General features: G+C 44.2%; 1 protein-coding gene across 4 annotated transcripts in view; it reads right to left on the bottom strand.

The window, feature by feature from the left end:
- Window positions 1-459: 459 nt before the first annotated feature.
- The window catches only part of LOC105908691 (LIM domain-binding protein 2-like), a 48,289-nt gene continuing 27,274 nt past the window's right edge, over window positions 460-21,474 (bottom strand). The window contains exons 3-9 of one of the 4 annotated variants that reach the window (XM_031568958.2): window positions 18,064-18,236; window positions 13,486-13,608; window positions 10,687-10,770; window positions 8,794-8,917; window positions 5,624-5,677; window positions 4,657-4,790; window positions 460-2,393 (exon numbers count right to left, since the gene is read on the bottom strand). In XM_031568958.2, coding sequence (XP_031424818.1) covers window positions 2,160-2,393; window positions 4,657-4,790; window positions 5,624-5,677; window positions 8,794-8,917; window positions 10,687-10,770; window positions 13,486-13,608; window positions 18,064-18,236 — 926 coding nt within the window. In that variant the 3' untranslated portion in view covers window positions 460-2,159. Of the gene's footprint in view, window positions 2,394-4,650; window positions 4,791-5,623; window positions 5,678-8,793; window positions 8,918-10,686; window positions 10,771-13,485; window positions 13,609-18,063; window positions 18,237-21,474 lie in introns of all 4 variants that reach the window. The other 3 variants (XM_031568957.2, XM_031568960.2, XM_031568959.2) reach the window with 3 other exon arrangements.

Consider the following 21,474-nt stretch of genomic DNA (forward strand, 5'->3'; position numbering starts at 1 on the left):
TTTCATATACCACTGTCACTTTTCATAGGTTTCACAGTGTGTTTCACAGTTCGCTTCTTGCACTAACACTGAATAATTTGACTTATGTTACCCCTTCTTTATGATGTTACTGGACATATCGTGTCCTGTTAAATCATACAACATTTGAGACACGTGGATAATGAAAAAGTGGGATCATTTAATGTGGAGCCACATCATGTTTGCCTATGAAGGCTCCTGGATGCAACTTTCTTCCATAGCTTTCCACCTGTAACTTGCTACTCTAGCTATGTAGCAAGAGGGGACATATTACTGTTGTGTGCTGCCAATAGTGGACAAAAATGTATTGCTGTATGAGTTAATCAGCTAACTTAAATGTACCTACTGAATGGGTCGCCTTATTATTAAAAAAATTGTCCCCCCTGAGAATTTTTTCAGGAGCCGCCACTGCTTCTGGGTAATATGTGCAGGACTCACGTGTCAGATAAACACAATTTTATTGGTACACAAAATGGCAAAGCATCCACACAAGACTGCGGTGCGGGTATGAGAAACACAGAAACACCTTCACCACATCTTACACACACAGTGCAGGGATTCAATAGTTATGAGGCTCTACAAGACTTCCAGTGATGGCAGCTTCCTCAAAAATGCAGAAATAAATACAAAATACAGGATGAAAGATATTCACCTGTTTCAGTAGCTGTGTGTGTACGTATGAGAGAGTGTGTATGAATGTATTTATGTATGTGTGTGTGTGTGTGTGTGTTTTGGAATGGTATTACATACATTGTTGAAAGGGTAAAGAGAACACAAAATCTTTTTAGGGGACTGCCTGGTGTGTGATGTCACAGGATCAAACCTTCACGTTTACCATCAAAGCTAGTTTCTCTGATGTTTCCCAGTCAGTAATCAGGAGTAAATTCTCCATCAGATTCTTATATGTGTCTGCGGTCATTACTGGACAGAGGGGGACACAGGTCAGCTCAGAGGAGAAACCAGCAACACAACAGTCTCTAGAGGGCCTTCATCATCAGCATCATCACCACCACCACCACCACCACCACCAGAACAAAGAACCTGTTAAAGCAGCTGCCATATGTGCGTGTGTGTGTGTGTGTGTGTGTGTGTGTGTGTGTGTGTGTGTGTGTATGTGAGGTTGTGTGTGTGTGTGTAGTAGTGGGAGTGTGTGTAAGGGCTGTCAGACGTTTCTATTTACAAAACTACAGATCTGAAAAAAAAATAAAAACAAAGTTGAAATAAAATGGCTGAAAAAAGACCTCCTGTGGCATCCATGAAGAACATGCAGATTGCTGTTTTGAGAGACGGGTTGGGACAAAGGGCAGTCACACGTTCAGGTGACGCATCTGTCTGTCAGCCTGCAACAAAGCTGACAAGTCAAGAGAAGCATGAGAAGATAAGGTTCACTGATTAGATTCATAAAATAATCCAAGGAGACTTCAGCGGCATGGTGCTGAAGCACGATGAGTGCGGTCCAGTCTGCCGGGACAGAACAGGAAGCGACAGGAAGTCCCGTGCAGAGGAGAGACACCCGCAGATGGAGGAGGCGACTTTTCCGCTCTATTTCAGGCAGGGTAGGATATGACAGGAAGTACTGTACTGGTCCCTGATGGGACATTCATTGTCATAAGTGCAGGCCTTTTTGTTTGATATGTTTGTTGCTGACGCCACTGCTCACTGTAATCACCATGGTAACAAGTTTTACACTGTTCGGTAGTTGACCAGAGCGGACCTTGACTCCTCCAACTCCAAACCAGGAAAAGGAATCACGTTCAGCTGCATTGGGTTGGTGTGTGTGTGTGTGTGTGTGTGTGTGTGTGTGTGTGTGTGTGTGTGTGTGTATGGAGGGACCAGACGTTCAGCTGCATTGGGTTGGTGTGCGTGTGTGTGTGTATGGAGCAACCAGACGTTCAGCTGCGTTGGGTTGATGTGTGTGTGTGTGTGTGTGAAGGATCTCTGTTCTGTCTGTTGGGTGTGTTGCCAGGCAACGCCTCATGTCCTGTTTTGCCTGAGCGCTCCCAAACCTTATAGAGGACAGGGGCGTAGTCAGGGTGTAGGTGGCGTGATGACTGACATCATCAGCTAAGAGACTGATATTAGGAGTAGTTGTGAGGAGTGTGTGTGTGTGTGTGTGTAAGAGACAGTCTATAGGCAAGGCCTCACTGGGGGGGCTGTGGGGGGGCGCTGTCATTTTTTGGGTCGGGTCCCGGCGGGGGTGGCTTGGCGCTCCAGGGCCCGTTGCTGGTGGGGGCGGGGGAGTGGCCGAAGTGGTCGTTGTCGTCGAGGCCATTGGCAGCATCGTACTGCGTGTTCTCCAGACGCGTGATCAGGCGCTCATCCTCATCCCCAAACTCACCACCCATCAGCGTGGGCTCACCCACTACCATCACGTCCTGCCAAACACACACACACACATAGACACACACACACAGAAAGGGTTATACGATCATACACACAGGATTTAATGCTTAATAGACCACAGCATGGCGTAGTGTGTTATACCTTCACAAGGGTTTCAGCCATAAACGAAAACACACAAATGCACACAAGTTTGATTACTTACAGTATATAATAAATAATAAAGGACACACAAACATGCACACACACACACACACACACACACACACACACACACACACACAGACACACACACACACACACACAGAGAGAGACAGAGACAGAAGATCCATTTCATTTAGTCTCTTTGTCCTCTACTGCATTGTGGGACAGTGGAGTCCTCCTAACTGGAGCACTCGCCTCACTGATCAGGATTCAGCATGAGCTCTCTGCCTATCTCTCCGTCTTTCTCTGTGTCTGCCTCTCTGTTCTCTCTTTCGCTGTGTCTGCCTCTCTTTCTCATTCTGCCCGGCAACCGCTACCTTAATTTCCTCTTGCCACTCTCTCCATTGCCTACATCCTCACTCATTCCCTGTCTTTCCTTTCCCTATGTCCCTACTTCCCTTCACTCTTTATCCATGTTCTCCACATTCTCTTCATTCTCTTTCTTTTTTCCCCCTTGCTCCCTCTATCCCCATCTCTCTCTCCACTCCCTCCCTTCCTGTGGTCCTCAGTGTAAAGCATCAGTGCCAAACCTCTCTACTGTATCGTCTAGTTGGTATTTATCTTTTCTTTTCTCTCCCTCTGTCTTCGATGACAGATTACACCCCCCCCTCCCCTCATTCTCCCAGAGGGGAAATCCCAATCACTCTTAATCACAGTAATTCATTAAGGTGTGCTTACAAACTAAATAACTATACCCGCACTGTGACTTGTACATTTGCATAATTAATGAAGCCATTAGCAAACATTACAATAATGCACAATAAACACATGTACAGCATACACACAGACACCAGTCCTGAATGCCAACAGGGCTTCAATACACCATCTGTTAAGAGAGTAGCTTGTGTCAGATGCATACAGAGGAGGCTAGCAGAGGCTAACGTAAGTACCTTGGTCCCACCAGTTGACTATCTAACATATATGGGCACACTTTCAGATAAAAACAGCTAGCTGATGCTAACATGTTTAATTCCTCCAGCACCAGCTGTTCCTCTGCCCTCATGCTAAGGCTAGCACATTCTAATGTGAGTACTGAGAGCTGTTCCTCTATGGGACAGTAACACTTTATATTTATAACTCTCTATTTGTTATTTTTATATGTATTATGACTTTTATTATTCTGTCCATAGTCCCCCACATATTTACCTGTTGCTAATGTTTTCTGCTATAACTGCCATTCTTGCCCTTATTGTGACTCTTTTATGCCTTATACATAGTTGCTGCTTGCTGTGTCCTAAAAATGTAATTATTCAGAATGACCTTGTGTTATACTGTGCACTTGATAAATAAAACACTTTGACTTTTAAGGTTAGAGCTGCACTAGCTCAGTTTGTTTGAGCTGGGTTGGGGGGTGATACTAACTATCTACCACAATAAGTGGTAAACAACAACAACTAAAAAAAAACAAAAAAAACAGACAATCAATCAAACAAAAAGAGTAATGTCATGATAATATGCATCGCACCAAAGTAATCACTAGGGGGCACTGTTGTACTGATATGCAGGAAAGTATCCCACTCAACCTCACACAAAGCCCTCTCTGCTAAGTCCTCCCTGCTACCCCCCACCCCGACCCCACAGCTGAGGTCACATGACCATGCCAGGCACTACTCCTTGTTAGTATTGCACACACGTCAAGTGGAAGCTTTGCTGCTCTGTGTGTCTCTGTGTGTGTGTGTGTCTGTGTGTGTGTGTGTGTGTGTGTGTGTGTCTCTGTGTTTGTGTACGTGTGTGTGTGGTGTGTGTGTGTCTGTATGTGTGAGAGAGTGAGGGAGAGAAAAGCAGATAGCAGAGGCAGTTTTGGGGAACAACTTCTCAAGAGGGAACTAAGAGGAGCCTGAAATGTAACCAGCACGTTACTGAGAACAGAAGATTCTCGCTCACTCACTCACTCACTCACTCACTCACTCACTCACTCACTCACTCACTCACTCACTCACTCACTCACTCACTCACTCACTCACTCACTCACTCACTCACTCACTCGTATGTAGGTGCAGACGTGAGCATGTATGCGTCCATTTCAAAGTGTGAGTGTGTATGTGTAAATGACACTGGTAAAAAAATAGAAATAAACTGGATGCTTACAGGTACCTGGCTGGATAAACTGAAGTTGTTGGCTGGGCTACGCTTCTTGCTGTTGGTGCTGTTGCCTAGGCTACTGTTGGAGGCGGAGCTAGCGGAATTCTTCCTCTTCCTCCTCTTGGTGGTGGTCTGCCTGGCAGGTTCTGCAGTGAACATACATTGTAGAGGAATAAAAAACACACACTCACACACACACAAAGTACAGTCCAGAGTGTTGAAACACACACACACACATATATACTGTACCCAGCTAAATGACCGTGCACAACTGCACAAGCACACTGCATTCACATTAACACAGACATACAAACCCAGGACAGACCGTAGAGAAGTGTAGAGCAACACACACAGGCCACTCTCATGTGCATAAACACAGACACACAGACACACACATGCATGCATGCATACACAGCCACGACCAGATTCATGCATATTGAGAGAGAAAGCGAGCAAGCATCCTGAAAGACTGGAGGTTAAAAGGGAAAGGTGTTTGGACATCTCCCCAGACATGCAGTAAAGAGACCCCATCAACATCAGTACACATGCTCAACGTCTGAGAGAGAGAGCGCGAGAGCGAGAGAGTGAGAGAGAGAGAGAGAGACAGCAAGAGAGAGAGACAGCAAGAGAGAGAGAGATTCCATCCTTAATAGACCCAAAGAGATTAAATAGGGCCTAGGTTGGAAAATCCCGAAGTTTCCCTTTCACCTACCTGTATTTCTCAAATGGGTACAGATGTCAGTCACAATTATTTCATATTTGTGTAAGAATGACAAACTGCTTCTTAGAGCACTCCAAAAGTGTCCCACCAAAAGGTTTCCACCTTTCTTTCTGTGGCAATATGGCAGTTGAGCATATTTTGTGCTCCGTGTGTGTGTGTGTGTGTGTGTGTGTGTGTGTGTGTTTGTGTGTGATTATGTGTGCCAGCAGCTAGACTACAGGTCCCTGGTGTACTAGAGGGAGGCCAGGAGAAGAATACCTTTCTTGTGATTTGAGGAGAATATCTCCGATTTGAAGTTCTGGGGGGGTCCAGCTGAAATCATATTCACAGGAAGGGGCATTTATCAAGTCAGGTACTGAAGGGGCATGTAGAAAGTCAGGGGCTGAAGCAGGGCTATAAGGGCTTTCCCCTGACTGACTACTGATGAGCTATTAAACCCAAAGAGAAACCCTAGTAGCATGCAGATTCCACCTCCAGATGGCCTCAGGAATAGCAAATGTGGCTAACACTTTACTTAACTTCATAATGCATCATAGCAGCTGCCGTAAGGCTATAGAACTATTTATAAATAGACATGACTGCACTCATAAAGCCCTACACAACTATTATTATGAAAGCTTGTACTGAGACACATATGGCTCCAGAAAGAGCATTTGGTGAATAAAGAGATCTTCAGTGGCATTATCAAGAGGTAAAAGAAGCTTTTGTACTCATTGTGATAGTCTAAGCTGCAAGGGCTTCTCCTATAACATTGTACCACTTTGTGCAGTCATTACTATGTATAAGTAGTTAGACAGATTTATCATCAATCAATCAAGTCAAGTAAATCATTATGAGGCATTACGAATACTTTATAATCTTTTATGAATGTGTTTATAATGCTTTTTGGATTCTCGGTTGACGTAAAATGTTCCCAATGATTATATTCCTGTGTTATATATAATTTAGTGCTGTCAGTTTAACGCGTTATTAACGGCGTTAACGCAAACCCATTTTAACGCCGTACATTTTTTATCGCGAGATTAACGCGATTTTTGTTATATAATTATTATTATTTTTTTTTTAAGATTAACTTTCTTTTTGGCCTGGAAAACTGTGTAGTTGGCTAACGTTACGGTTTGAGTGAATGGTGAGCGGCGCGATATGGCGAAATGGATGATAAAAAGCTTCTGAATGGAAAGTTTACTTTTAAAAGTTGTGTTCTGCAAAAGAAGCGAGCTTCACTGTTGTCTGAAAATGTCAACAGGCAGCTGGCTGAAAGCAAAGAAGTAATAGGGTTACCTTTTATTGGTAACCTAACTGTTACTGTTCATTGTTTCTGAAATAAGAGGCCTGACTGCTATGTTCCCAGCAAACTTGAAAAAAAGAAAATATTAAGCCATGGTTTAACTGCACTATAGGCTGAGTCCTTGTTTACCTGAGATGTGCACTTTATAATTTTATTTTGTACCGCCCTGTTTGGCAATGTTGGTTTTCAATAAAATAAAACATTTGCATAAAGCAAGCCTATCCACTTTTCCATGTTGATAAGGGCATTAAAATAAAAATAAAATGATGGAAAAAATGTATAAACGAAGAGACATTTAGAATAGATACAAATTTGCGATTAATCGCGATTAATTTTGAGTTAACTATGACATAAATGCGATTAATCGCGATTAAATATTTTAATCGTTTGACAGCACTAATATAATTATAATTATATATATATATATATATATATATATGTGTGTGTGTAATTAATGATTACATTGGTGGGGTATATTGGTTTCATGTGTGATTATAAAGTATTTGTGTGGTTTGTATATTAAACTCTAAATGTTTTGTGATTCTACTGACACACAGAGACTTTCTTGCTTTCAGAACGATACTAATGCCAAGATACCTTAAACTAGAAACATTAAATAACATAGGAAAACATTAAAAAACGAAATACTTGTATGTTCAATATCTAATAATGGATGTTCTTGACCCTCAAAACTCACAGCTTCGTATGAGAACAGTGTGTGTGTGAAAAACTTGAAATACATTTTATACAATTATTTATTGGGCAAAATTAGGTTTTTACTGCTCACATTGGGGAGATGTTTAGTGAGCCAACAGATAACTACTAGCCTGACGATGTCATACTCATAATTCTAGTCAGAATATGAGTCTGATATCGCTCCATTGGGCTGTGATTATGGGGCGTGTTTCAACCGAACCAGGAGAAAAAATGCCTCTTCGCTCAATTGGTTACCTACAACCAATCAGAACAACGTAGTATGTGACCAAGGGCAGCTGATACATTACACTTTTACCGGATCCCGTAGGAAGGAAGGCAAAAACATCTTTTCGATTGACAAATGCCTTAATCGCGTTTCTCTGTTCCTCTTTCAAAATGAATGCACTGTCAATGTCTAAATGGACTCGAATCTATACATTTCAGCTCTCCAGCGGCAGCCATGTTTGTTGAAAACGAATTCAACTCGTGTGTTGGTGACGTGGTTGGTTACGTTACTGTTGATCATCAGTCCATCATCGTATAAAGCCCGCCTTAACAATTTGATTGGTACGGCCGATATCGAGCCGCAGATAATTTCTCCTCAATGGAGTAATGCCAGACCGAACTTCCCAACCAAAAAATGTGTGGGCGGGGCTAAGTTCGGTCTGGTATCCAGGCTAGATAACTACCATATTATTACCATAAATGATAATATCTGATAACAAAGTATTTTATTTCAAAGACATATCCCCCAAATCCCAGAACCCTGTGGAAAACAAGAGAGCAGGATCTACGGACATCACATTAAAAAAAGCAGCCCATACCAATGACTGTACACACACACACACACACACATCCCTACACACACACACACACACACACACACACACACACACACACACACACTTACTCAAAGGAGCAGCCCATACCAATGACTGTACACACACACACACACACACACACACACACACACACACACACACACACACTCAAAGGAGCAGCCCATACCAATGACTGCACACACACACACACACACACACACACACACACACACACACACGCACACACGCACACACACACACACGCACACACACGCACACACACACACACAAAGGCGCAGCCCATACCAATGACTGTACACATACACACACACATAGCTCTGCAGTGCTAACATTCTGTGATTCTATGATGCTGAACTGTAGCTCAGTCTGCAGTGCCAACATTCTGTGATGCTGTGAGGTTAAACGACACTTGTCAGACAGAGGGACAGAGATACATGTTGAGTGTGTCTATGTGTGTGTGTGAGTGAGTGTGAGCGTGTGTTTGACAGAGCCAGAGGGAGAGCGAGAGGGAGAGTGTGTGTATGTGTCTGCGTTTCTGCGTTTCTGTGTTTCTGCGTTTCTGTGTGTGTCTGTGTGTGTGTGTGTGTGTGTGTGTGTTTCACCTGGAGGGGCTACCATCCTCTGCCACTTCTGGAAAAGGCAGGTCTTGAGGCAATCCCGCGGGCTGAGGTTGTACGTCTTGTGTCTCGACATCAGCTCCTGCATGGGCTCCAGGATAACACATAACTACGGAGAAACACACACACACTTAGGAACATACTGTATGGACCAAGGGGCAAAATGTGTGAGTGTGTGTGTGTGTGTGTATATGTTTGCATGTGTGTTTGTGCGGGTATGTGTGTGCGGGTGTGTGTGTGTTTGTGTGCAAGTATGTTATGTGCATATGTCAGTGTGGAAAAAAAATATATATATACAACTTTCTACATTTGCATTGCTGTTTTAACCCACTATGTTCTTGTAATTTTATTACATTTTATTTGACATTGCACTGTGAGATCACTCTGTTGTTCTAAGCACTAGCTTTGGCAATACTGTGTTTACACAGTGATGCCAATAAAGCAACTTTGACTTGAATTGAGAGAAAAACAGAGAAAGCAAGAGGGAGTGAGAGAGAGAGATGGAGAGAAAGAGAGTGAAAGAGAGGGGTGGGGGGGTCAGAGAGGTTTAACACTCTGTCTAACCTCTGTCTAACGTTCTTACATGATTACACTAATAAAACACATACAACAGTATTGATGCTAAACTCAACAAGCCTCACACCCTCCTATTAAAAAGAAGGGCGAGAGAGATTGAGGAAGAAAGAGAGAGAGAGAGAGGGGTTTCTCCACAGTGTGCTGTAATTCAGTGCCAACGGTGTATCTTGTAACATGTAGCCTTGTGAATGCTTCAGCATGGCATTTTACTGTCTATCCCACCAGGGGATGTTCATTAATGTTATGCTAATTTCCCCAATCCAATTAATTCCCTCTTTCCCACTCTCCAGTCCTCTCCCCACCTCACCCTCTCCCTGTCTTTCTCTCCCTCCCTCCCTCTCTCCAGCACTCTCCCTATCTTTCTCTCCCTTCCTCGCTCTCTCCCTCTCTCCTTCGTTCCCTCTCTCCATTTCCCTCTCTCCCACTCTACAGCCCTTCCCCTATATCAGCTTCTCTTTCTCTCCCTCTCTGTAGCCCTCTCTCGTTTTCTCTCTCACTCCTGCTGTAGCCCTCTCTCTCCCTCTCTTTCTCTCCATCTCTTTCTCTCCCTCTCCATCGCCTTCTCTCTCTCCCTCTCCCTCGCCTTCTCCCTCTCTTCTTTTCTCTCTCGCTCCTGCTGTAGCCCTCTCTCTCCCTCTCTCTCTCTCTCTCTCTCTCCCTCGCCTTCTCTCTCTCCCTCTCTTCTTTTCTCTCTCACTCCTGCTGTCTCCTCTCTCCGTCTTCACAGCCCATCCCCCTCCAACACATCTCAGCTGCTACTCAAACAGGGGAAGACAAAAACAGCCACCAAGCACACACACACATACATGCAAGAGCATGCACACACACACACACACCCACGTATGTGTGCAGACTTACATACACACACTTACACGTATGTGCAAACCAACACACAATCACAAATTTCAGCAAGAGCTTTACTGTGGTGTGCTGTAGCGAGCTTCAGTGTGAATTTCTGACTGCTCACCTGAGTTAGTGGAGAGTGAAGGTGTGTTTGTATGTGTGTGTGTTCTCTTACTCTGAGATAGAGGAGAGTGAAGGTGTGTGTGTGGGTGTTTATGTTATATTCTTCCAATTTAGTTGATAGTGGAGTTGGTTAGGACAATTCTTGTGTGAATGTGTGTGTGTGTGTGTGCATGTGTGTGTTCTCTTACTCTGAGGTAGTAAAAATGTGAAGTTAGTTAGGACAAATTCTTGTGTGAATGTGTGTGTGTGTGTGTGTGTATGTGTGTGTGTGTGTGTGTGTGTGTGTGTGTGTGTGAGTGTGTGTGTGTGTGTGTGAATGTGTGTGTGTTCTCTTACTCTGAGGTAGTTTAGAGTGAAGTTGGTAAACCCCATCCTGGTGATGTTTTTGGAAAGCTGCTCAAGAACCTGTGGATCCTGAGCCTGGAAGATATGGGGTGATCAGGGTGGTCAGGATCTCATCTTCAGCAACAAATATATAATATATAATATAGTTTATAATATGACTCACTCACTCTCACTCTCTCACACACACACACACACACACACAGACTTTGTATAAATATAGCAGCAACAAATAACACAGTCTTCTTCTACAGAAAACACAGAGTTACATCAAAATGTCTGGAGCAGAACACTGCTTTCTCTGATTCCAGTAAATTCAGCATGACCTGATCCCACACCTGGCCATATTATCTACAGCCATATGGAACTCAATATGACTACTGTATGCAGCGGTGCTGTACTGTGCAGTGGTCCTGTACTGTATGCAGTGGTCCTGTACTGTGAGCAGTGGTCCTGTACTGTATGCAGCGGTGCTGTACTGTGCAGTGGTCCTGTACTGTGAGCAGTGGTCCTGTACTGTAAGCAGTGGTGACAGTGGTCCTGTACTGTAAGCGGTCCTGTACTGTGAGCAGTGGTCCTGTACTGTATGCAGCGGTGCTGTACTGTAAGCAGTGGTCCTGTACTGTATGCAGTGGTCCTGTATTGTGAGCGTCCTGTACTGTAAGCGGTCCTGTACTGTGCAGTGGTCCTGTACTGTAAGCAGTGGTCCTGTACTGTATGCAGTGGTCCTGTACTGTGAGCAGTGGTCCTGTACTGTAAGCAGTGGTCCTGTACTGTATGCAGTGGTCCTGTACTGTGAGCAGTGGTCCTGTACTGTGACAGCGGTCCTGTACTGTAAGTGGTTCTGCACTGTAGGGAGTGGTTCTGTACTGTAGGGAGTGGTTCTGTACTATAGGGAGTGGTACTGTTGTGTAAGCAGTGGTGACTGATGTGCAGGCCAGTATGGGTATGGAATATGATTATGGATATGAGCGGCCAACTGAACAGGCAAAGGGGACACAAAACACGAGAGAGGAAGTGAGAGACAGACCACTATGGAAGAATAGTTTGAGAGAAATATACAGGCAGACAGGGAGTGAGGGAGTGAAGGAGAGAAATTGTCAGAGACTAGAGAATTGGAGAGTGTGGATGAATTTTTCATTGACTCTCATGTCTGTTATGGTTCGTGGTCAAAATTAAACTTTCCCAAAAAGTTACAAACCCCAACCAACTCCCTCTCGCTATCTGCAGTATGGACTGATCCCAAAAGTTTTTTTTAATAAAATATACAATTCTCATATGCTTCACATAACAGGGAAGTGATTAGGTGTGTGTGTGTGTGTGTTTGTGTGTGTGTGTGTGTGTGTGTGTGTGACGGAGAGAGAGAGAGAGAGAGAGAATGTTAGTACAAGATGACAAGAGACATGGAGGGAGGGCGTTTCATTGCAGGAGACACACAGAAATGGATGGGGGAAATCCTCAGGACTGTCTCAGGGCTGTGTCAAGCTGGAAGGTGTGTGTCCTCCAGAGGAGCAGTGTTTACTCGTCTGTTGATCCACACTCTCCAGAATTAAGCAGATTGCCCACTTGACTTTGTTGCTCACTTATTTATTTATTTCCCTCTCTAAACAAAGGCCTTTCTCTTTTATCGAAGCCTGTCTTTGATGTCGCCTAAAATAAAATTGGGCTGTAAACATCCCACTGAGTTCTGTGAAGTCCGTCCAATCATTGCGCAATGCCCCTTGAATGCTAACATGACACAATATCACACACACACACACACACACACACACACACACACACCCACACCCACACAGGTAAACACATAGACTGTATAAATTAGCATGACATACAAAATACACACAAATATTAACTGTATATAAATATGCTATATGTACATACATATGCAGATACAGTATAGTGTACCTTTCATACAGACACATGTACACATACACCTGCACAAACACAGTCTCGAGACACACCATTGCTTGCAAGGCATCTGTGTATTCTTTGAGCAGTACTAGGATCACAGGCAGATGTTGACCGCTCTTCGATGTTCAAGTGTCTAACACTGATTTGACACAGACCTCCTTAGTGGGGTGCAGTTAGACGGACAGAACAGAGACTCTTCTCTGAGATCATACTGTATTTAGAGTACGTGTTGCCTCGTGTGGAGGGTAAATAACTGACACAGCTCAAGTCATGTCATACCAGAGCCATACTGCATCATCCACCGCTCATGACCTCATCAATCTTTTTATCGTGTACTTCTTAGGTCACATGGCCATGGACTACATAGGCTGCAAGGCATGGGTGGAGGAAACAGTTCAGCGCAGTTCTGGATAGATTAACGATGAACCTGATGCCAAGTGTCAATCTATCACTGAATTATCAATAACTCAATATGTGCATTGAAGCCACTGGTAGGTCTCTGAGACTACCTTCTGTGTCTTCACAGTCAACTGTTTTCTATGGAGAATGATTATCTAGTGGTGAACATATGAACAGAACAAAGTGTTTGTCTTATCAAATTAAGTTTTGCCTTGTGGAACTACATACATGAGTATGACATGGAGTATATTTAATTAATTTACAACAGAATAAAGGTGGTCAAAGGGTTGTGATTCCAACCTTTAAAATGGCTTAACTCAGTACCATAATATATAGACATTTTATAAGGGTAGATCTTTTCATGATTACGTTTTTATTTCTGTGAAATGCTGCTATACTAACATTTATTTGACTCTCATGTTGTATAACGATGACATCATAGACACATTGGTGGTTGGCGCCTACTGATGACATCATACTCACGTGCATGGCAAGGATGCTTCTGGGAATAAGCTCACGATGCTGCCTGATGGTGAAATGCCACACTTTAATGCGCATGAGGTCATCGAAACAGAACTCCACAATTAGACGCCCCTCTGTACAAACCTGTAGGTGAAAGACAGACAGGGAGAGGGAGGGAGAGAGAGAGAGATACACACATCAGAGAAAAAGAAAACTCCAGGTGCAGCCAGCAAATTATCTACATGCCTACAGCATGATAAACTGATTTTACATTCCCAACACTAACTTTAGAGGTTTTTATTTATGCTATAATAACCTGAGAGAGAAAGAGATATGATGCACCTGAGAGATGCACCTTAACCTGAACAGCTTTTGCACAATGTAGTCTGACCTCTAACCTCTAAGAAAGATTTAAAATGTAAAAACATGGTTGGCAGGAAGTAATGTAGTAACATTATTCTAATGTGATAGGTGCGCCTGCTTTCTTGCAACTGATGAACAAGACAAGAATTTTTGACATGGACTCTCTATTTTCAAATGTGGTGTGACATATTTTTGCAAATTTCAAATTTTTGGCTAAATTGTTTTTCAATACTTTAGTCTTATTACCAAATTCATCTCTTTTCCGTTTAAGTCTTCCGATGTGTCTTTGATATGTGCATGTTTTGATGTTTAATGCTCTGTAATTCACAATTTCAGTGGTTTCATTGCTATGTTGCTCAGCATGGTTTGGCAAATCACACACTGGATTTGAACTTGAAACAAAATGAAACGTAATATTAGATGGGTCGTAATTATGAGTTACTGGGCAATGTTCTTTTCCTATGGTCGTTCGTTTAAACTGGCATTGTCAGCTTCTGGCTGTAGCAGGAATAAAATCTTACGAAGCAAGACATTCAGTCAAGGGTGCGGGGACCTGACGACAAAAGCACCAAGCATTGACTGTGGCAGTGGCAAGGCTCTGCGGATCGACAGTTTCCTAGTCACAGACTCGCGTCGGTTTCAGAAATGCTGGCTTATGGGAATATTTGAATTTGACAGGGAATAACCTACACATGATGATTTAAAGTAATCCCTTCGAGTGATGAATGGCACAGTTTTCTGATTACCACCAATTTAAATTGTAACTGTATCTGAATACTCATATTTTCAATTCTAAATACGTAATGTTGTTACAATGCTGTTACGCTTTTGAAAAGTGTTTAGCTCCAGGCTTTAAAAGTATTTAACAACAGCCTTAGGATTTTAACTACTAATGGACTGCAGGAGAGAGGTCTGATAGACTTCAGGATTGATGAGTTTAACTACAGGAGTGATGAGTTTAACTACAGGAGTGATGAGTTTAACTACAGAAGTGAGGAGTATAATTACAGGAGTGATATACTATATGAGTTTAGCTGATTAAGGATTTTTGTTGAGCTGCATCTTTGACAAAGCAAACTATAACTACTGGGGATCAGATGAGGTGAGCTACAACAGCAATGAGTTTAACTACAACAGTCATGAAAAATCCTGTTCTCTGTTGAGCCATGGTGGTTCAGGAGCTTAACAAAGTCCTGATGAAGAGAGACACCAATGATGAGACACCAATGACACTATAATACTGATTTTTATTAACCACAGCCCTGGTCAGAGAGTGAAGAAAAATAAAAACCAAACATCTCCAAACATCTCTCTTGAATTCAGGCTAGGGATCCTTGGACTCTCTATATTCCGTTGCTGTGGCAACCACAGAAGGAGGAGGTGGAGGAGGAAGGGGAGCATCAGCTGATTAGTTGGCATGGAAACGGGAGAGATGTAATCCCGGCAGACACACTCTAATCAGAGCTCGCAGCCAGAGGGTCCCAGGGGATCAGTGTGGGGGGGTGGAGGGGTGGGGGTGGGAGGGAGAGAGAAAATGGGGGGAGAGAGGGAAAGGGGTGGGAAGAGGGAGAGGAAATGAGATAAATAGGGTGGAGGGAGAGGGGGGGAGAAAGAGTGATAGAAAGACAGAGAAAGAAGGACAGAGAGAGCGTGAGGGAGAGAAAGAGAGAGGGAGAAGATGAGTGAGAGAGAGGGGGTGAGAGAAAGAGAGAGAGAGAGAGGGAGTGACAGAGCGAGAAAGAGAGAGAGAGATTGTGAGCCATGTGACTCTACTCCAGCACAACAACAACATTGTCAGAGGGAAAAGTACAATAAAACAGAAAGCTGGGCCCCCACCTCATCCAACACCCCCCCCACTCTCCCTCGGCTCACACTGCTGAAGAGTTTAACCCCTTCCTGACCACTGCGTGGCGTTCCTCGCTGGAGGAGGGCTGTGAGCTTTGGAGTGTTTTGTCCCAGTGCTTTGCTCAGAGATACATACTGGGCTTCAACACTGCAAGAGTCTGTGAGTAATATCACTAATGTGATCACCATAACATGGAGACAGTGAGACTGGTGATTCCTCACCATAATACCATTCCTCACATTCACATTGCCAACTGCTCTCCTGTTCTGGAACCCACTAGAACAGATTGATTTAAAAAAAAAAAAAAAAAAAAAAAGGTTTTTAAAATAAAACATAGAAACATTTAACCACCTGATACATGCAGCTGTGAATTGAAAGTGAATTAGTCAAGGAGGGGAGAGTAATGAAAATAGATAATGAGAGAAAGAGTGAGAGAGAGAGAGAGAGAGAGAAAGAGAAAGAGAGAAAAAGAGAGAGAGTCCACAATGACTATTATCAAGAAAGGAAAGCCTTGACCAGATAAAAACCAAGCAGCCACAGCCTGGCCATTAAAAAGGGCAGGCACAAGCAAACCTGGCTGCCCAGAGAAGACAGGCTGTGCACCCACTGCAGCCAAAGCGTGACCGAAACACAGTTGACTTGTTCAGTGAATGCTGCCAATTTAAAGAGATTCTGAACCAATTCCTTCAAAGATATGTAGATGCTTACCATAGAGAAAGGGAATCACTTCACCAGTGAGGAAACGCACACACGCATGCACCGACAGACACACACACCCCTACACACACACACCCCTACACACACACACACACACACACACACATTAAAGTTGCACTACATACAGTGTTTTTTTTTTTTACAGATAACAACTACCTGTATAAATAGAAATGCTTTGGCAATGCAAACTGAGTTTCTGTCATGCCAATAAAGCTAATTTGAGAGAGTGAAGGAGAGAGAAAGAAGCATAAAGAGATAGAAAGCTGTTGAGAAAGAGAGAGAGAATAACAGAGAGAGAGAAAGACATAGAAAAAAGAGAAAGCTGTAGTTAAGCACTGCAGCCGTGTCAGTAGAGAGGCTTCTGATATAACCCTAAGTGCTCCAGCCACAGAATCATGATATGATAGTCATACAGGCAGCCCACAGCAATCCTTGCCAAAGGTCAAAAGGTCAAGCACTAGGTCTAGCAAGTCATCAACAAATACCCACTCACAATACCAACAAACAACTATAATAGACAAATATAAACGTTAGTGCATTACTAAACCCTCCCTAGTTTCATGCTTTGAGGGAGACCTACCCCCTCGAGTATATGTGTACAGTATGTGTGTATTTGTGAATGTGAGTACACGTATGTGAGTATGTGTGTATGTGTGTATGTGTGTATGTGTGTATGTGAGTATGTGAGTATGTGTGTATGTGAGTATGTATTTGTGTTCGTGTGTATGTATGTGTGTATGTGAGTATATGTTTATGTGTGTATGTGTGTATGTATCTCAGTATGTGTGTATGTGTGTATGTGAGTATGTATTTGTGTTTGTGTGTATGTATGTGTGTATGAGAGTATGTATTTGTGTTCGTGTGTATGTATGAGTGTATGTATGTGTGTTTGTGTGTATGTGTGTATGTATGTATGTGTGTATGTGTGTATGTGTGTATGTGTGTATGTGTGTGTGTTTATACGTCCTTCCATGGTCCTCGTGGCCTCACAGAGAGACCCACCTGTGAGTATGTGTATGCCCACAGCAGGCCTGGCATAGAGCACTGTCCTGGTATGCAGCCCACTGCATGTCTGGCATAGAGCACTGTCTGGGTGTATGCCCACAGCAGGCCTGGCATAGAGCACTGTCTGGGTGTATGCAGCCCACTGCATGCCTGGCATAGAGCACTGTCTGGGTGTATGCAGCCCACTGCAGGCCTGGCATAGAGCACTGTCTGGGTGTATGCCCACTGCATGCCTGGCATAGAGCACTGTCTGGGTGTATGCCCACTGTAGGCCTGGCATAGAGCACTGTCTGAGTATGCAGTCCACTGCAGGCCTGGCATAGAGCACTGTATGGGTGTATGCCCACTGCATGTCTGGCATAGAGCACTGTATGGGTGTATGCCCACTGCAGGCCTGGCATAGAGCACTGTATGGGTATGCAGCCCACTGCAGTGATCACCCTGTCAGTCGTGGGCCTCATGCCAACAAAAGTCTCCCCACAGCAGGAATGTCTTCATCGCCTTTACACTGTAGGGCCACACAATTAAAGGAACACGCAAAAGCAAAAATCGAACTACTGAGGAACTCAGAAAAGCACTAATCACTGAGTCAGCATCTGTGAGTGTGTGTGTGTGTGTGTGTGTGTGTGTGTGTGTGTGTGTGTGTGTGTGTGTGTGTGTGTGTGTACCTTAGTAAACATGGGCTTGCCGTGTTGCGTGACCATGGTGCACTGTTCACAGTCGAGTGAGATGGAGTTGTTGTGGAAGGACTCTTTGGAGTGTCTCAGGATGTAGTGCAGCTCTGTGACTCCGCCCTCAAACACCGTGCTGAAGTAACGAGGGATAAGCGTCCTTCCGATAGCTGTGGAAAAGAGAGGAGAGGAGAGAAAGAAGGAGAGGAAGAGAGGAGAGGAGAAAAAGAGAGAGAGAAAGAGAGGAGAGGAGAGAAAGAAGGAGAGAAAGAGAGGAGAGAAAGAAGGAGAGATAGAGAGAGCAAAGGAAAGAAAAAAAAGGGTATTCATGTTATGAGTTGCATGCACTGCATGAGTTTAACATTATCACATCCCTCCAGAACACACACACACACACACAAAAGAAAAATAACCCTCTGAAAACAATCTTGCCCAACGCTAAGCAGCAGAGTGAGATATACTGTATATATATAGAGAGAGAGAGAGAGACAGAGAGAGAGAGAGAGAGAGAGAGAGGGAGAGAGAGAGAGAGAGAGAGAGAGAGACTAACTGAGATTTCAATTTCCAGCCACTGTCTGGTCATCCCTGGGTTGATAAGAAACACTGCTTCATAAGAGTTGATTAAAGAGTTGGACTGGACTCGGGAGGAGAGAAGAGGAGCGGAGAGGAGAGGAAGGGTGGTACAAATCCAGCATCAACACACACGCCGCATGCACGCACGCACCCACACACACACCCACACACACACACACACACACACAGAAATGAGTTGGTTCAGTGTATGAAGACTGGTGAGTCAGTATCAGTGCTGGTGAGGGAGCCCCCACTGGTCTTCCGGCCTGAGATCTCATCTCATCTCATCTCATCTCATCTCTAACACTTTTGCTTGATATACTTTTATATGACATTTTATATACTATACACAAACACACTCACACACAAACACGCTCATATACAAACACACCCACACAAACACGCCCACACACAAACACCGCCCACACACAAACACCCCCCACACACAAACAAGCCCACACACAAACACCCCCCACACACAAACAAGCCCACACACAAACAAGCCCACACACAAACACCGCCCATACACAAACACGTCCATACACAAACACGTCCTCACAAAAACACGTCCACATACAAACACAGCCACACATAAACATGCCCTCACACAAACACGTCCACACACAAACATGGCCTCACTCAAACACGTCCACACACAAACACGCCCACACATAAACATGCCCACACACAAACACGTCCACACACAAACACGGCCACACACACACACTGCCAATTTATTTCACAAAGAGGAGGGTCTGCGACCAGCTTGATTTAGAGTTTACTTAAGCCTCCCCGTATATAAGGAGTTTGTCTTAAAATGAGAAAGAGAGGATCAACAGGAAGACCGCATAACCAATAAATATAAAACCAGAGTAAAGGACTGCCCAGTAGATTGAAAAAGTGTGTGTAGAGATGTGTGTGTAGAGATAATCAGAGACAGCGGGAGTGGACGATGTCAAGTAAGGTATGTCTATGAGAGTTTGTGTGGGGACTCTCAGGTGAGGAATGTGTGTGTGTGTGTATGTGTGAGTGTGTGTGTGTGTATGTGTGTGTGTGTGGGGTCAGGGGATGCCAGGTGAGGAGTGTTTGGGCGGGCACACCTGACTGGGCTGGAAAGTTCCGGGGCAGCCTGGTGCGTGTGGTGAGTAAGCTGCTGGCAGAGCATAAAATGACAGAAACACACAGAAAACAAGCAGAGAGATGAGGCTGGCAGTCATGGGCATCAGAGCAGCACAGCTCTCTCCATCCCTCCTCTCGCTCTCTCTCTCTCTTTCCATCCCTCCCTCCCTCCCTACCTCTCTGTGAATTTATAATGTATGTTAAAAACCCAGCTCACAGGTTGGGCCGCCAGGGAAGAGGAGAGACGACAGAAGTGGAGAGGAGACAGGAGAGAGGAAGAGAGGAGAGAGGAAAGGAGAGGAGAGGAGAGAGGAACGGAGAGAGGAGGAAAGTGGAAAGGAAGAGAGGAGAGAGGAAAGGAGAAGAGAGGAATGGAGAGAGGAGGAAAGTGGAGAGGAGAAGAGTGTGGAGATACATGTGAGAAAAGAGGAGAGGTGACAACTGAACAGAACCAAATAGAACCAGAAACTGGTAGAAATCTGCTGTTTGAGGGAATCAGGTTTTCATTTTGGTCCATAACATCACTTCACACCATCCCAGTGCATACTAGTTCTGCTATGAGAGTGATGTGAGTTTAAGGGGAAGCATACATCTCTATGAGCACTGCACTGCTGAGATGAACACATGATTGTCAGAAAACGACCTGCCGTTCTGGACGGATTGTGACAAAGTTGGGCTCTCTGTCTTCCTCTATCCCTCTCTCTCTTTCTTTGTCTCTCTCTCTCTGCCTGCCTTCCTCCTCTCTCTCTCTCTCTCTCTCTCTCTCTCTCCCCTTCTTGATAGCTCCAGCACAGGGAGCTACTCCAGAGACAGGATTAGGCAGCTACTTGTTTTGGCTAACACACTGCGCAACATATGCCTCTCAAGTAATGTGTACCCAAACATGCAATTTACAAATAATTAACGCCGTGCTAATTAGACCCATTAAGTCACAGCGCAGCAAACCCAGGAATGGTGCCAGCACTCACAGCCAAAAAAGATGGAGAGAGAGAGAGAGAGAGAGTGAGAGTGTGTTGCTATGAGCAGAAGAGACTGGCATACAGTATCACAGAACTCACTCTCTGGGAGATGGGGTACAGGAGAGGAGAGGAGGGGAGGGGAGGAGAGGAGAGGATAGAGAGAAGCTCAGAGCGGGAGAGACTGGCAGAGATTATCAAAGCACTCACTCACAAAGAGGAGGATAGAAAAGAGGAGAGGAGAGGAGAGGAGAAGAGAGGAAAAGGGAGAGGAGAGGAGAGGAAGAGAAAAGAAAATCACTTGGGGTAAAAGAAGAAGGCAAAAGAGTAAAGTAGAACTCACTCACATTAAGAGAAGAGAAGAGAAGAGAAGAGAGAATTGTCCAGCTGGTGTGACTGTGGGGTTTGTTTTGTATACCTGTTCACAGGCAGGTGAAAATCTATGGTGTTGAGGTGTTTTAACATAGTCTCAGAGTTAGTGACAGGTGTAGATCTATGGTGTTGAGTTGTGTTAACACACAGTCTCAGAGTTGGTGGAGGGTGCAGGTTTATGGTGTTGAGTTGTGTTAACACACAGTCTCAGAGTTGGTGGATAGTGTAGATCTATGGTGTTGAGTTGTGTTAACATAGTCTCAGAGAGGAGAGAATGATAGTGAGAGAAAGAGAGAGATGTGTCACACACACACACACACACACACACACACACACACACACACACACACACACACACCCACATACTCACACTCACAAACTATGCACC

This window comes from Clupea harengus, chromosome 6, assembly GCF_900700415.2.
Source record: "Clupea harengus chromosome 6, Ch_v2.0.2, whole genome shotgun sequence".
Classification (NCBI taxonomy): Eukaryota; Metazoa; Chordata; class Actinopteri; order Clupeiformes; family Clupeidae; genus Clupea; species Clupea harengus.